Source organism: Podarcis muralis, chromosome 5, assembly GCF_964188315.1.
Source record: "Podarcis muralis chromosome 5, rPodMur119.hap1.1, whole genome shotgun sequence".
Taxonomy (NCBI): domain Eukaryota; kingdom Metazoa; phylum Chordata; class Lepidosauria; order Squamata; family Lacertidae; genus Podarcis; species Podarcis muralis.
In genome coordinates this window covers 48,719,551-48,733,666 of record NC_135659.1, presented here as the reverse complement: position 1 = coordinate 48,733,666, position 14,116 = coordinate 48,719,551, and the positions used below count along the sequence as shown (strand labels likewise).

The 14,116-nt window shown below is 41.0% G+C and overlaps 1 protein-coding gene across 2 annotated transcripts; it reads left to right on the top strand.

Annotated features, from left to right (window-relative positions):
* The first annotated feature begins 33 nt into the window (after window positions 1-33).
* CMPK1 (cytidine/uridine monophosphate kinase 1) lies at window positions 34-12,965 on the top strand. Of its 2 annotated transcripts, none has more exons than XM_028733554.2 (6): window positions 34-384; window positions 4,320-4,466; window positions 5,788-5,940; window positions 7,566-7,642; window positions 7,727-7,823; window positions 9,552-12,965. In XM_028733554.2, the coding sequence occupies exons 1-6, from the start codon at window positions 193-195 to the stop codon at window positions 9,591-9,593; spliced, it is 708 nt and encodes a 235-aa protein (XP_028589387.1). In that variant the 5' UTR covers window positions 34-192; the 3' UTR covers window positions 9,594-12,965. The 2 variants fall into 2 exon arrangements, with proteins under 2 accessions (XP_028589387.1, XP_028589388.1); XM_028733555.2 differs by lacking the exon at window positions 34-384 and adding an exon at window positions 422-649.
* The last annotated feature ends 1,151 nt before the right edge of the window (window positions 12,966-14,116 follow it).

Genomic DNA, 14,116 nt, shown 5'->3' with positions numbered 1-14,116 from the left:
TGGCCCCGCCCTCCTTGCCCGCCATGTCGCCCCTCCCCCAGCAGCAGCAGCGAGAGTGACCGGGCGGGAACCCGGAAGCGCTTTCCCTTCCCGGTGACACCTCAGCAGCCACCTCAGCCGGAGGAGTGAGGTGGCGTCGGGACAGTTAGCGAGCCCACCATCCCTGCCGGCGCGGCGCTTCCCCCCCGGCGTATGTTCTGTCGCTGCCTCTTGGCTTCCGCGGCTCGTGTCGGTCCCTCGGCTCCTCGGCTGGGCGCGGCGGCGGCGTCCTTGGCTTCTTCCGCCCCTTCCCCTCGCTTGCTGCTCCTCATGAAGCCGGTGGTCGTGTTCGTTCTCGGCGGGCCTGGCGCCGGAAAGGGGACCCAGTGCGCCCGCGTTGTGGAGGTAAGGGACGGAAAGGGCACCTCGTCTCTTCTCCCTCTTTCTTCCCTCCGCGATAGAACTACCATGCCTAGCAAGCAGCGCGCCCGTAGAAGCGCCCTAGTCCCTGTCAACCGGCGCCCAGAGGATGATGGGGGTTGTAGTTGTGACCGACTTGGCTTGTGGCCCTCGAGATTCTCAAATGGTTTGGACCCGACTTGATACCGGTGGGATCAAATATGCTACGAGTCTGGTGTTGAGGCTCGGAGCTAGAAATAGCAGTTGCACGGTAAGCAGGGCAACGGATCTTATAAGATACACGTGATAATAAAAGAATCTTTTCTTTTCAACAGAACAAAAAATAGATAAAGCAAAAGCTGTAGACGTCTCAGGGATGCTTCAAGGGAAGGTATTCCACAGTCAGGCACGGTAACTAAGCAGGTGCTTATGGAAGGAGGTGGTGGTTATGTTGCAGGCTAGAAAAAGCTTGGGTTCAATGCTCATCTAAACCTCTGGCGTGATTGTTTCTGTTAGTAACTTATGAAGATATTATGTTTGGAGGGTAAAGGGGGGGGGAAAGCAATTTTGCACACCTTTGCATTCATTCTTTAACTGGGGAATGGTTCAAGCTATTCAACTCTCATGGCTTCCAACTAATTGAAAGAATCTTCATAATCAATAAGCTGCTGGTCTTAAGAATCGTTGGGAGATGCTGTTGGGTTTAAACTGACTTCAGTTTGTAATATAAGTATGCCCCTAAGTTCTAGACACTCACATCAAGGTGTAAAACCATGTCCAACTTCAAGGCTCCAGTTACACGTTGAGGCAGGTACAAGCTTAGAAAGCTTGTTGGGAAGAACCAAGGAGTGGTCTACTTAAGCCTCTCTCTCTTGAGGCAGGCAGGGTTTCATTTGCAGGCTTGGAGACCACAAACATAACTTGCTAAAAATAAGGGTTGGTATGAGTCACAAATTTTGTGGCACTATAAAACCTTAAAAGTCCAATTTATGCTGAAATCAAAAGTTGGCAACACAATTAGGTCATATATGGTATAAATGCATGTTGAGTTATGTGTTCTAATACCTTATTCCACTCTGAATGTAACCTTTTCTGTAATCTGTGGTGATGATGAAAGCATACATTGTGGCTCAGTGCTTAATCCTTCAGTTTAGCTTTCAACTTAATCAACTGAAACAAAAAATACGATTTTGACTAGTTTCTCAGTACCATTGCAGTACTACTAATGGTAATCTTTACCACATACAGTCATGAGCAAAGGAAGGAATAAGGCATAGGTCACATGTCACAATGATTCTTAGTAATGACTTACAGCTTGGGTGTGGCTCCCAACTGTAAAACTACTTGCATTGCGTCACTAAGATCCATTATTTGTATTGGCAAAATGCTGACCAGAAAATGCTGTCTTACAAGGCAAGGAATGCAGTACACATTTTACCCTAGCCTTTTAAGATCCTCGTAACTGAGGATTTTTGCCATCCAGTATATGAAGGAGAGAACACAATTTTGCCCTTGCTGCAAAAGTGCCCTCAAGTGCAGTAATTTACTTGTCTGAATAGGTATGACCAGAAAAAACTCTGATGTATATAGGATAAAGTAAAGGGTTGCACTTTGGAATACGATCTGTTCCCTGCTTTGGATGACATCACTATTTTGAAATAAGTGAAGCAAGGACAAGACTTTCCATATACAACTATGTCATATCTTTCATTTCAGTCCTGTCTACATTTACAGCCCTGTCCTAAATGTTGCACAGCAGTATGTCACAGGATTGTTACCTTACTTATCCAATTACATCATACAGCCACCACATTACAATTATCTGGGTGGTTGTAAAAATTGAGGTCTACAGTTGCACTCTCTGCAAATATAGTGAATTCTGGAAGTGGAGTAAATGGCTCTATACAGGCAGTAGAGCACATTTATTTCAGTGCAGTGCTTTCAAGAAAGTATACATAAAATTGCATCTTAAGATTTTTTTAAAAAAGTATTGTACAAAGCAGTTAAGTCAGAATATGCTAACTGAGTTGTGGGTTAGATTTACAGATACATAAATGGGTGCCAAATAGAGATTTATTTCTGCCTGTTCTCTTCTATAGAAAATGTTTTTAAAACCATAATCCTCAACTGCAGACAGAAATACTGCATGCCGGTGTGAGGGTTTTCAGGGTAAAACTTCTTATGAAAAGCTTTGATTTAGGTTATAGCTTCTGTAGGTAATATTTGGAATAACGGACTTAATATTTATATACAGCATTAGTTTAAAATATATAGTAAGGCTATGGAGCACACCACTAGGATTCTTTGAGAGATATCAGTATGCAAAATTTTACCTTGATGTTTTACAAAGTAACATAAATTTCACCAGGATTTAGGTGAATGTGTACAGTATTCCTAACGTCGTCTTCTAGCATAACTTTATTTTAGTCTTCTGTTGGTGGAACAGGAATACAATGAAATTGTTCCTGCTTTGGCATCTGTTGGGTTGGTGTAACATCTACATATTGTGCTAGTCAAATTAACGTTCTAAATTCAGAGCAGTAAACAGTAATTATATAAACAAGCAGAAACTTATGGTGCAATTACACCCACACACACCCATAACCTGCTCTTTAGCCAGGTAGCTTACAGAGCAGTAAAAGCAAGGCAAGGTAGACTCCTGCCCTCAGGCTTGCAATGTAAAAGATGCATCAGAAAAAGAAAATGGAGAGGAAGGAAGGAAGGAAGGAAGGAGAAAATAAGCAAGCTTGGATAACCATTCTAAGTTACAAGTTCCTATAATGATTAGTTAGGATGGAAGCAGTTCAGGAAGAGGAGAAACCAAAATCTACTGCTCTCCATTGCCTTGCATCCTTTCTCTTTTTCTGCTACAGCTTGATGGAATGGTTCTGTTCAGGTGACAGTTGTATTTGATAACACTTGTAACAAAATGATAACCTTATTTTCAGTTAATTGTTCAGAAGTTAACAATGGCTATTAACAGTTATGATTGTTGCATGCTACTTTCAAATTCAGAGGCACAATGCTTCTGAATACTGGTCACTGGAGAGCAATGTTGGAGAGGTTTACAGGCCAATTGATGCACGTCCAATTGACACATGACCTTGCACATGTGCATCCCCACAACCTGGAAGTGGCTGGGAAAGGGAGTGGGGCGGGCTTAATGTGTGCTTCACCCAACAGCAGGGGGGTCAGGAACACAACCCTTGTGCAAAGCAGTCGTTGCCTATATTGCCCTTCCTGCTGTACTTGTGGGCTGGCCACTGTGGGTTGCAGGATACAGTGGTACCTCTGGTTATGTACTTAATTCGTTCTGGAGGTGCGTTCTTAACTTGAAACTGTTCTTAACCTGAAGCACCACTATAGCTAATGGGGCCTGCTGCTGTTGCGCCGCCGCCACACGATTTCTGTTCTCATCCTGAAGCAAAGTTCTTAACCCGAGGTACTATTTCTGGTTAGCGGAGTTTGTAACCTGAAGCATATGTAACCCGAGGTACCACTGTACTGGTCTAGATAGGTCCCTTGTCTGATCTGATGGAGCTGCCCTTATATTCTTAACATTGCCAGCTTTCCTTGGCACCTGGGTTGAATCGTGAGTCATTTGTCCAAGTGAGCTTGCTATAAGGGAAATTCAGTGTATTTTAAAACCCTGTTGATTACGTGAAGGTGTCGAGGAAATGGGAGACATATTAACTAATAGGTTTCTGCAAAGTTCCATGGAGGAAATAACTCCAACAAATGTGAGAGTTCTTACAAAGTTACATATTAAACTTTGGTGAGGGAGCCTAAAGGAAAATGTTCTATGCATATGTGGATTGCATGTTGTCTTTTAGTAATAGTGATGCATGTGGTGCATTTAAAAAGAAAAATACGTACCAATTTCATTTAAGATGTTGCTTATACTTAATTAAAAGATATTTAAATGTATATTTTTCTTTTAGAAATACGGTTACACACACCTCTCAGCAGGTGACCTGCTTCGAGATGAGAGGAAGAGACCGGGCTCTCAGTATGGAGAGCTCATTGAAAGTTACATTAAAGATGGAAAAATTGTTCCTGTTGAGATAACCATCAGCTTGTTAAAGAGGGTAAGCTTTTAACACTGCGCTGAGTATACAGTTTTCCATGGGGAGCTATAACAAAACAAAACAGCTTAAAACAAAACAAAATGTGGTTAGATAAAAATTTGCTTTCCCTTTGTTAGTAGCTAACAAAAACATGCAAGGCCAGTGGGGGGGGGGAGCTTTTTCAGCCTGACCGCTGCATTCCCTTGTGGGTAGTCTTCAAGGGAGGGGCACATGCACACATTCCAGCCAGGCAAAAGAACTCTCAAGGTGTGTGTGGAGCGGAACTAATGATAAGAAGATGCCCAAGTGCCAGGCAGAGAGGCCTGGAGGGCTACATTTAGGCTCCAGGCCTGAGATTTCCCACCGCTGTGCAAGACAAATAGATGAATTACTTTTGTACCTGTTATGTTTTTCATAAAAAACAATGCTTTTCTCTTTAGGGTTGCCAGACCCCTATGTGGAACAGAAACCAGCAGATATTTGGTCTTTATGAATGCACTGATCTATTGGGGCGTCCTTCTATATTATTGCACTTTATGTGTTGTCTACGTGCAAGACAAACATTTGCTATTGTGATAAGAATATATAGAAGAGTATTGTTTATGTGAATGCACAGCCGGTTATGTCTTGTGTGTTTGTGAAGCCCAGAGATAGGCAAATCACTCATCTACGAAGGATGTTTTTTATTAATAAATTCTGTACTCCGTTGCTGCAAGTAATTGGACTACATGGGCTATATATTTAGGATTCATTTGGCTAGAGCATGATGCTGATAATGTCAAGGTTGCAGGTTCGATCCCTGTAAGGGACAGCTGCATTTACCTGTATTGCAGGGGTATTGCAGAGTCCCAATTCTGTGATTGGATCCAGAGTTGCCATTCTGTGAATGGAAGTGGCTGAGATCCTGCAAGGACTCCCTTTGGAGAAAAGAAAGGGAGAAGCAATTCTCTTTCATCCCTCTTGTAGCTCTCACTGCCATCTCCTATTCTGATCTATGAAATTCTCCGCCTTTCAGAACATCTTCTCTCCAAGCTGCAGAGTGAACAAGGAATGAGTGAAAACTGTCTCTCCCCTGTTTCCTTCTGTGTGAATGTCCCATCTATTTTATTTTTGTGGTAGACATTTGTTCATTTAAATGCTTTTCCAGTTGTGCCATAAGTATATTGGTATTAAGATAGTATGGAATTAACTTTAAGGTTGCAAGAAATGTATTTGGTACAACTGTAACAGTTCACATGAAAAGCACATGTGTATTTGTAGTACAGGGGGATTATTACTTAGATGTCACAATACCGTGCTTGTAGAAAATCATGTTTAATATAAGCTCTCTGTTACCCATCAGGCTATGGATGAAACTATGGAAGCCAATGCACAGAAGAATAAATTCTTAATTGATGGATTTCCCAGAAATGAAGACAATCTTCAGGGCTGGAACAAAACCATGGATGGAAAAGCAGATGTATTGTTTGTTCTCTTTTTTGATTGTGACAATGAGGTAATCACAATATCAAGACACTTGCAACTTTCCTCTGTGCTGTATGAAGAGAGACAATGAAAAATGTTCCATTGTTCCATTTCTCTTGTCCCTTCTATACATTTTGATACTAATTACAGTATGTGTTAATTGGTTCCTTCCCACAATAAGCCTAGATAATTTTGTGGCAAAATTGTCTTGCAATTACAATTAACTGACATGGTGGGAAAAAGTTCTATTGAACTGTCCCATAGCAGAAAGAAGTACAGTGGTGCCTCGCAAGACGAAATTAATTCGTTCCGCAAGTTTTTTCTTCTTGCGAGTTTTCCGTCTTGCGAAGCACGGTTTCCCATAGGAATGCATTGAAAATCAATTAATGCGTTCCTATGGAGACCGCTTGCCAGGCTGGCAGTGCGGAGAAGGGCTTTTCTCCCCACCGCAAGCCTTCAGGACAGGTACGGGAACAGAGGGGAAGGCGCGCAGCGCTTCTCCTCTGTTCCCGGGGCTTGCGGTGGGAGGAGGGTTTTTCCTCCCCACCGCCAACATTCAGAACAGCATTCTGAATGTTGGCGGTGGGAAGGAAAACCCTCCTCCCACCGCAAGTCTTCAGGACAGCCATCCGAAGGCTGGCGCGGGGAGAAGGTCTCTCCGCCCCACCGCCAGCCTTCGGAGGAGCCTTCCAAAGGCTGGCGGCGGGGCGGAGAGACCTCCTCCCGCCGCCAGCCTTCGGAGCAGCCTTCCGAAGGCTGGTGGTGGGGCGGAGAGACCTCCTCCCGCTGCCAGCCTTCAGAGCAGCCTTCCGAAGGCTGGCGGCGGGAGGAGGTCTCTCCGCCCCACCACCAGCCTTCGGAGGAGGTCCGAGGACAGTGGGGAAGACGCGCTGCGCTTCCCCGCTGTCCCGGAGATTTCCCTATGGGCTTTCGTCTTGCGAAGGAAGCCCATAGGGAAATTCGTTTTGCGAAGCGCCTCCAAAACGGAAAACCCTTTCGTCTAGCGGGTTTTCCGTCTTGCGGGGCACCACTGTATTGGTTACCAGAGCACAATTAGAATTGTAGAAAGTGGGAGATATCTTTTTTTCTTTTGCTTCCAGCAGTGAAGAAGTCTTTGCGAGCACTGATATTCTACAGTATTCAGGCAAAATTAATTCTTATACCAACCACCTCTTTCCCCCAGTTCTGTCATCTTGAAAAATCACTTTGTCCTTTGCATTAGATAGGGTATTCTCTTTAGGAAATAAAAGACTGCATACATTCTTGAATGCTGTACATAAACGATAGTTCAGTATATGTGTTGTATTACAATGAATGTACAATGAATTTCAGTGGATAATTAGACTTCAAGGGCTTTTACCACAATATGCTAGGTCCATTTTGGAGATGCCTTTCTGTTCTACTGATTGTGAAATGTTAGATTTCACGTGGCTGGAATAAGGTCTAAGTTCTTATTTCACTTAAAAGTTTCCAAAAGTGGTGTTATTGATATACAGCATAAGTAATTGAAGGTAAGCTGAATATATTCATGCAAAATGTTTGATATATAGCTTTAGTCTTGTACCTTAAAAAACCCAAGTATTTTGTTTACTTTTTGTGGCTTCATGTTTTGATAGTGGCTTCATGTTTCAATAACCCTTTTATTTTTGTTTGAAGGTATGTATTAACCGTTGCCTTGAAAGAGGAAAGAGCAGTGGCAGAAGTGATGACAACAGAGAAAGTCTGGAAAAGAGGTACTGTGTCTATGCATAATTTCTGTGTTAGACTTCCTGATGCTTTTCAATTTCATGACTTTGTTGTATCTTTCTTTCCCTTAGAATCCATACGTATTTAGAGTCTACCAAGCCCATAATAGACCTCTATGAGAAAATGGGCAAAGTTAGGAAAGTAGATGCCTCTAAATCTGTTGATGAGGTAAGTTGTGAAGAGAGAAGGTTTGGTTTTGAATTTCTTTACATGACCTATTAACCGCACACAAGCGCCAGGATTTTCTTAGGGCTCAAATATCCCAACTCTTCATTGCATTTTAAATTATCTTCTTTCTCTTACATGGGGAAGATACCAGGTAAATCTGCAGCCAGCGTTAAAACAGAAATGTCTTAACAGTTAAGCAATTTACACCTATTTTCAGATCATCAATTCAAAACAGCTACCCAGATCCCAGTCACAAGCATGGCTGCACATAAGATTGAAGGTGTTCAGGGGGTTTCTTCAGGGCACCATGCGTACAGGAATAGGGCATGGATCCAAGTGCTGTGTACTTCATCCTACAATTGGCATGCCCTTATTGTCTAAGACAGGATGGCACAATGGTTGATGTGGTTGGCACAGTGAGACAGAGCTGCAGCAATAGCATTAGCATTGCTTCTACTTACCATGAGGGGGAGCACTGAGGTGGCACTGAGATTGGAATTTTGAGAGCACATTGACACAAGTGCTGGATTCTCTGCCAGTGTGTCCATGCAGTCCTGACCTCCCTTGCCACTTTGCCCTTCCTCTTCTTGGTAAGTGTTAGTGACTTGGCTGCAGAATCCTGAGCTTGCACTCCAGGGATCACACTATAAATTTGATTGCCAGAATTGAAAGCTCCTTGAGACCCTCCATTATAGTTTCTGATATGATTCTATGATTCTATGATTCTACTGCAGATGACATTCAAATGTTCAAATCAGTGCAACCAAAAATTATTATCAAGGGGACAATTTATATAGTGAGGACAGGCAGTTGAAATACAACTATGGCCTTCTGTCAGGAGAACAGACATCATTAGTTTCCTTCTATCCCCTGAAATCCTCTATGCACCCCCAAAATCTGCAAAAGATTGGGGAACCTTCAGCAGATAAGTAGGAGAGGGGCAGAAGTCCCATTGTGTGAGTGGAAGTTTTCTTGTGCAATACAGTATCGTCCACAGGTCTCACATCAACTTCAATGGCAGATATATCAGTTAGAAAATACTGATTTCACTGTCATAGAATCATAGAGTTGGAATAGACCACATGGGCCATCAAGTCCAACCCCCCTGCCAATCAGGAAACGCCATCAGAGCACTCCTGACATATGGTTGTCAAGCCTCTGCTTAAAGACCTCCAAAGAAGGAGACTCCACCACACTCCTTGGCAGCAAATTCCACTGTTGAACAGCTCTTACTGTCAGGAAGTTCTTCCTAATGTTTAGGTGGAATCTTCTGTCAATCCTGTCTCTTCTATGTTTCATTGACTACCTGACTTCCAAGCTGCCTCCATCACTGCTTTAAAACGTTTACATCTGTTTTCACCTCTAATTGCCTTAGGCTAGCTAGGTGCTACACCAATCTGGGTGTGCATGGTGGTAGATTGTAACTTGAATAGGCCTGTTGAACATAGTGATTATAAGAAACTCACAGTTCCTTCCCTTTTAAGGCTCTGAACACTTTGTGTTAGTGTTTGTCCTGCCTTTTTATACTATGAATGTGTTTTTAGCTTTTACTCTCTTTTAGTTTTATGTTTTAATGTGCAGTGTGTGCTTTTTTGATACATTACTTGAGTTTATTTTTTCATTTTTAAAAAGCAGCTAATAAGTGCAATAAATAATTGTTTGCAGTATTCATGAAACGTGCTTGTTGGTATAATGTAGAAAAATTATGTAATGTCTTTTCTTTTGCAGGTTTTTGGCAAAGTTGTGAAGATCTTTGATAAAGAAGGCTAGTTCTCTACTTGAACACTGTTTTCAAACTTGCTTGAATCTTGCTTTAAGAGCTGCTACTATAGTTCATTTTATAATGGTGATAAAATATGCCTTTTTAAACAGTTTAAAAATGGTTAAACCTGGTTTAAAATATGAGTTAGAATTAGATGTGGCTTGTCATTAAGATAGATACAGTCAAAAAGATTTGCAACTGGTAAAGAACCCTAATTGCAGAACAAAAATAGTAATTAAATGCTAATCCTAGCTTTTTTCAGAAAGCATCTGGTGATCCCCTTAATTTTTCTTTTCTTACTGCCCAAAGCCATGTTATTTTTTAGAATCCCGCATACTGAAATTGTAAATATAAATAAGAGGGCCTGTTGAATTTATTTTCGGTTTCTTTTTCTTTTCGTTTTGGACCAAATATGGGGAAATAATATGTGGTTTTTTTTAAAAAAAAATATTTGCTGTTTTGAATGACAGGCAATTGCTGTAAGCAACAGTTTTAAACAGAGTATCCCCTTTGTATTAAATAGTTCTTGTTTATTTGGTTGCTAATAAAGCAAAGACCCTCATGAGGCACCCCAATATTAACCACACTACTTGGAAGTTGTCCCGTTGCTTTCACATTTTGGTGCTCCCTGTATCCCACACATGCTTGAAGGCAAAGCCTCTGAGAAAAGGAACCACACAGTATGCAGAGTGTGTGCAAGTGTGGCAAGAGGGACAGCTCCTTTTCCAAAGATAATGAAGAACAACAGTATCTGGAAATCACGTACGTTATAGTTTATAATCGGTGGGTTGGATTCAATCTATGTTGCACTTAGGTCCCACTGAAATCAATTTGAAAAGTTTAGTCATGATTAATTTTAATCCCATTGATTTTAATGGGAGAATGCAATCAGCAGAGCAATCCTTAACAGCTCCTGCAGAATCCATCCTGATAATCCCATTTTGCAAGTTTTGCACTGTCTATCCCCCTGAGCACAGCAGACGCCTCCATCACAGCAAAACCAGGCAAATACATACCATCTCAGAGGGTTAGGACTGCAGCTTAACTTAAATTGGGTCAAGCCTAGTGCATTTAGGGCTGAGGATTCAGATTATGTAGATGCTGCACACATTTAGGTGTCTGTGTATTTGCAAGTAATATGGGCATTTTGTATTTGCAGTACCCACAAGGGTTAAGAAATCAGATATTTGAAAGCAGCTATTATGGTAACATTCACTTGCCACACAACTCTAGCTGCATGATAAAATTAATCTAGAAGCTTTGTAACAAAATTATTTATTCAGTGATTTTAAGTGTAGGTTTTGAGATAGGTTGGAGGGGAAATTCTTATGGTTATATTTTCCGCTAAAATTGTATAACTTGGACATTTCGACTCAATTATACGTTTGATATGGTTTGACCAATATAAAAGCATACTAGATCTGTATTGTTTAAATTTAATGTGTTGCTGGTGGCAGAAATGAGTTTTTAATAACTTGATTAATTTGGATAACAAAAACATACTGAAATGCTTGCACAACTGTTCTAATTGCACATTTCTTTAATTTAAAAATGGCATAAAAATATGGGGCTGGCTACATAAATCTGTGGGGTTATTATTTCTTTTCTTAAAATGTCCATTGAATAGGATCTGGGAAATGTGATGATGCATACTTATTAGTGCACTCATTAAGGTTTCTTGGGATGGTTGCTTCATAAGCTACCATTTTAACTATGTTTACAACTATTATTTTTCCTATTTTTGTCTCTCTCTCACAGAATAGCTTTTTGTGATATATTTTGTCTTTTCATTAAAATATAATTAAGGAACTGCAATTGACTTTGGCCAGCTGAACATTTGTGCTTTGACTTCACTGGTGTTCTCAAGAAGTAGAAAGCCTAAGTGAAAATGTGCGGTATTAGGATGAGATTTTTGCATTAAAATACACCATGTTATTGAGATTAGTGCAAAAACTTTGAAATGTGCAGCTACTTTGTGGGGCCAATCACGGCCAACTTTTCTCAGAGCATGTACAGACCAACACATAGTCTTAGTCTAGAGAATTGGCTTTTCAGTTACTTCCCCACAGGGAAACCTTGATTGTCTGCAAAGAGAGCCCTGTATATCTGCCATAGAATCTGCTTGTTGCACAGGATTCTGGGGAGTATTTTGGTGTGCACTCACAAAGGACTTTAGGAAGGTCTGTTGCAGCCCAGCTGTTACTCCTTGCAGACTGAGTACTCCATGCAGGACACACATTCCAGGAAACCCTCTCCTGATCCATTGTTACCAGTTTTGTTTAGTTTTACTGAGGATCCCTTAATAAGCATCTATGGAACTCTTGGTTCCTTATGACCATAGTTTGAACCACTGTTATAAATTAACATACTGCTCCTACTTGTAGTAACAATCACTAAAGCTGATCAAAATCATCGTCAATTCCCCACTTCCTGCACAGAAATCATTCTATATACATCTTTGAAAATTGGAAAATCTATTCTTCTCCCTTCTGCTGTGAAGGACAACTCTGCGATTTGCTTATGCCTTAGTAGACATGCTTATGGCCTAAAATAGTGAATTTGGGAGCTGGGATCCTTCTTGTTGGTAGCTAGCTAGCTGGTGAGCATTTCCTGGAAGTGGGGATGAACCTGGTGTTTATAAGCATTCTGTGTTCTTGGACTTGTCTCTCCCAAAAAGGAAAGGTAATCTATTTGTAGTGATTGTCTGCTACAGCAGGAAGACAAAAAGGGATTCAGTGGAACTAAATTCAGGCCTGAGTTAAAGGAAGCCTGAAGATGGATGGGTGCACAAAGGACTTCTTCAAATGCTCAGATAGGAAACCTGTATAACCATAGTTTGTGTGCAGAATGCTTCACATGCTTCGATTGTGACATTTACTGCACTTCAATGTGCTGGGGGTAATGGATCTATGTATGTTGATCCTGTCTGTATGCTATCAAATAAGCCAACGTAGTATCAAATGACCTGAAGTGTTACCAACAAAACCTTTTAGAAAGTCCTTTCGTAAAGTTAGTCGTTAGATAAGAATCCTCATTGTAGAGATATTGCGGTGTTTGAATTTTACGAATATTAATCAAAAGTGAGTGTGTTTTCTTGCTATGTATTCTGCTATCTGTTTGAAAACTGAAACAACTGTATTTTTTATTTTTAAAAAATATGCTACCAATATTGAATTTGGGGTTCAATCGTGTCGTTTAAACAATTGGGATTGATTCCTTTTGTCACTCTTACTGATGCCATGAATGCAGTGTTTTTCTCTCCAACCCTCCCCCCCCCCCCATTTTCTGCAACTAGAAAAAAACTGTATAATTCCACGGAGCAGCAAATTGTAAAAAAAACCTTCTAAAATGTACACAAATAAAATTTTGTTCTCAAGTAACCTACTGGTGAATCATTGCCATTATGTGTCTGCAAAACATAGCGGCTCTACTTTAAAATACACCACTGTTTTTTGTAGGAACACATGTGGGGGAAGTAGGGCAGGGCTGTCTGAAAATCCAAACACCATCCTGGTGATATTTGTACTTGACTACAGATGGGAGGGAATAGTGTTTGACTTGTAGCTATTCATTTTGGAAGAAAGCCCTGCTAAATGACAAGACTCAGAACATGGCCGTACTCTTCTTCATTACTCCAGATTGCCACAAGGAGGAGTGCTTGTTTTGTATAGAATGGCTCAAGCTCGCAGGTGAGAGGTTTAGGCTCCGGACATTACTGCTAAACAAAAGTTTGTCTTAAGTGTTCATCATCACAAAGTAATGATGTGGTTCAAAGCGGGTGAATTTCCTGAGCCAAGAACAATTTTTTATGGCTTTACGGACTTTTCAAGTTGCCTGTGGAATCTGCGAGAAGTTTCTAGATAAGAAATGCAAGATCAGTAAGAAGAATCAAGTGCTTCAGTGTAAGCTCTAAAGACTTCCATCCTACGAAGCCTCCAAATCACAACTTGGGAGGTTTGGTGTACTACGCGGCAGCAAGCAAGAGCAAATGCAACAGGCCAGGTACAAGTACTTCCTCCAAATCCTCCTCCAGAACAGCAGAAAAGGGGGTGTTGTTTTGTCTGGGAAGTAGAAATGCTTGTGCATGCAGAATGATCAAATCAGAACAATGTTGAATTTCTCCCCGTGTTATTAGTCATCAACCAGAGTGATGAATCAATAAGAGATCTTGTGTTGCATGTCTTATGAGACTGAGCTTCAAATGAAGATCTCTTGCTTGAGTCTTGCCACTGCCATGAACATACCATCTTTTTAAAAGCCAATATGTCTCTGAACCTCAGTCCCTCTCTGCAATACACAGCTAATAATACTGACCTACCTTACAAGGTTGTTGCAAAAAGTACAGTAAGACGATTTAATTATTGTTATTGCTGTTATTATTAAAAGTTGTATACTACCCTTTTATCCGAAGATCTCAGGGCAGTTCACAGCATAAAAATACAATATAAAACAGCAAAAACAAACCAATATATCATCCTCGTGATCCCTTCCAGCTCTTCAATTCTATGATTTTGTAATAACCTTCCTCTCC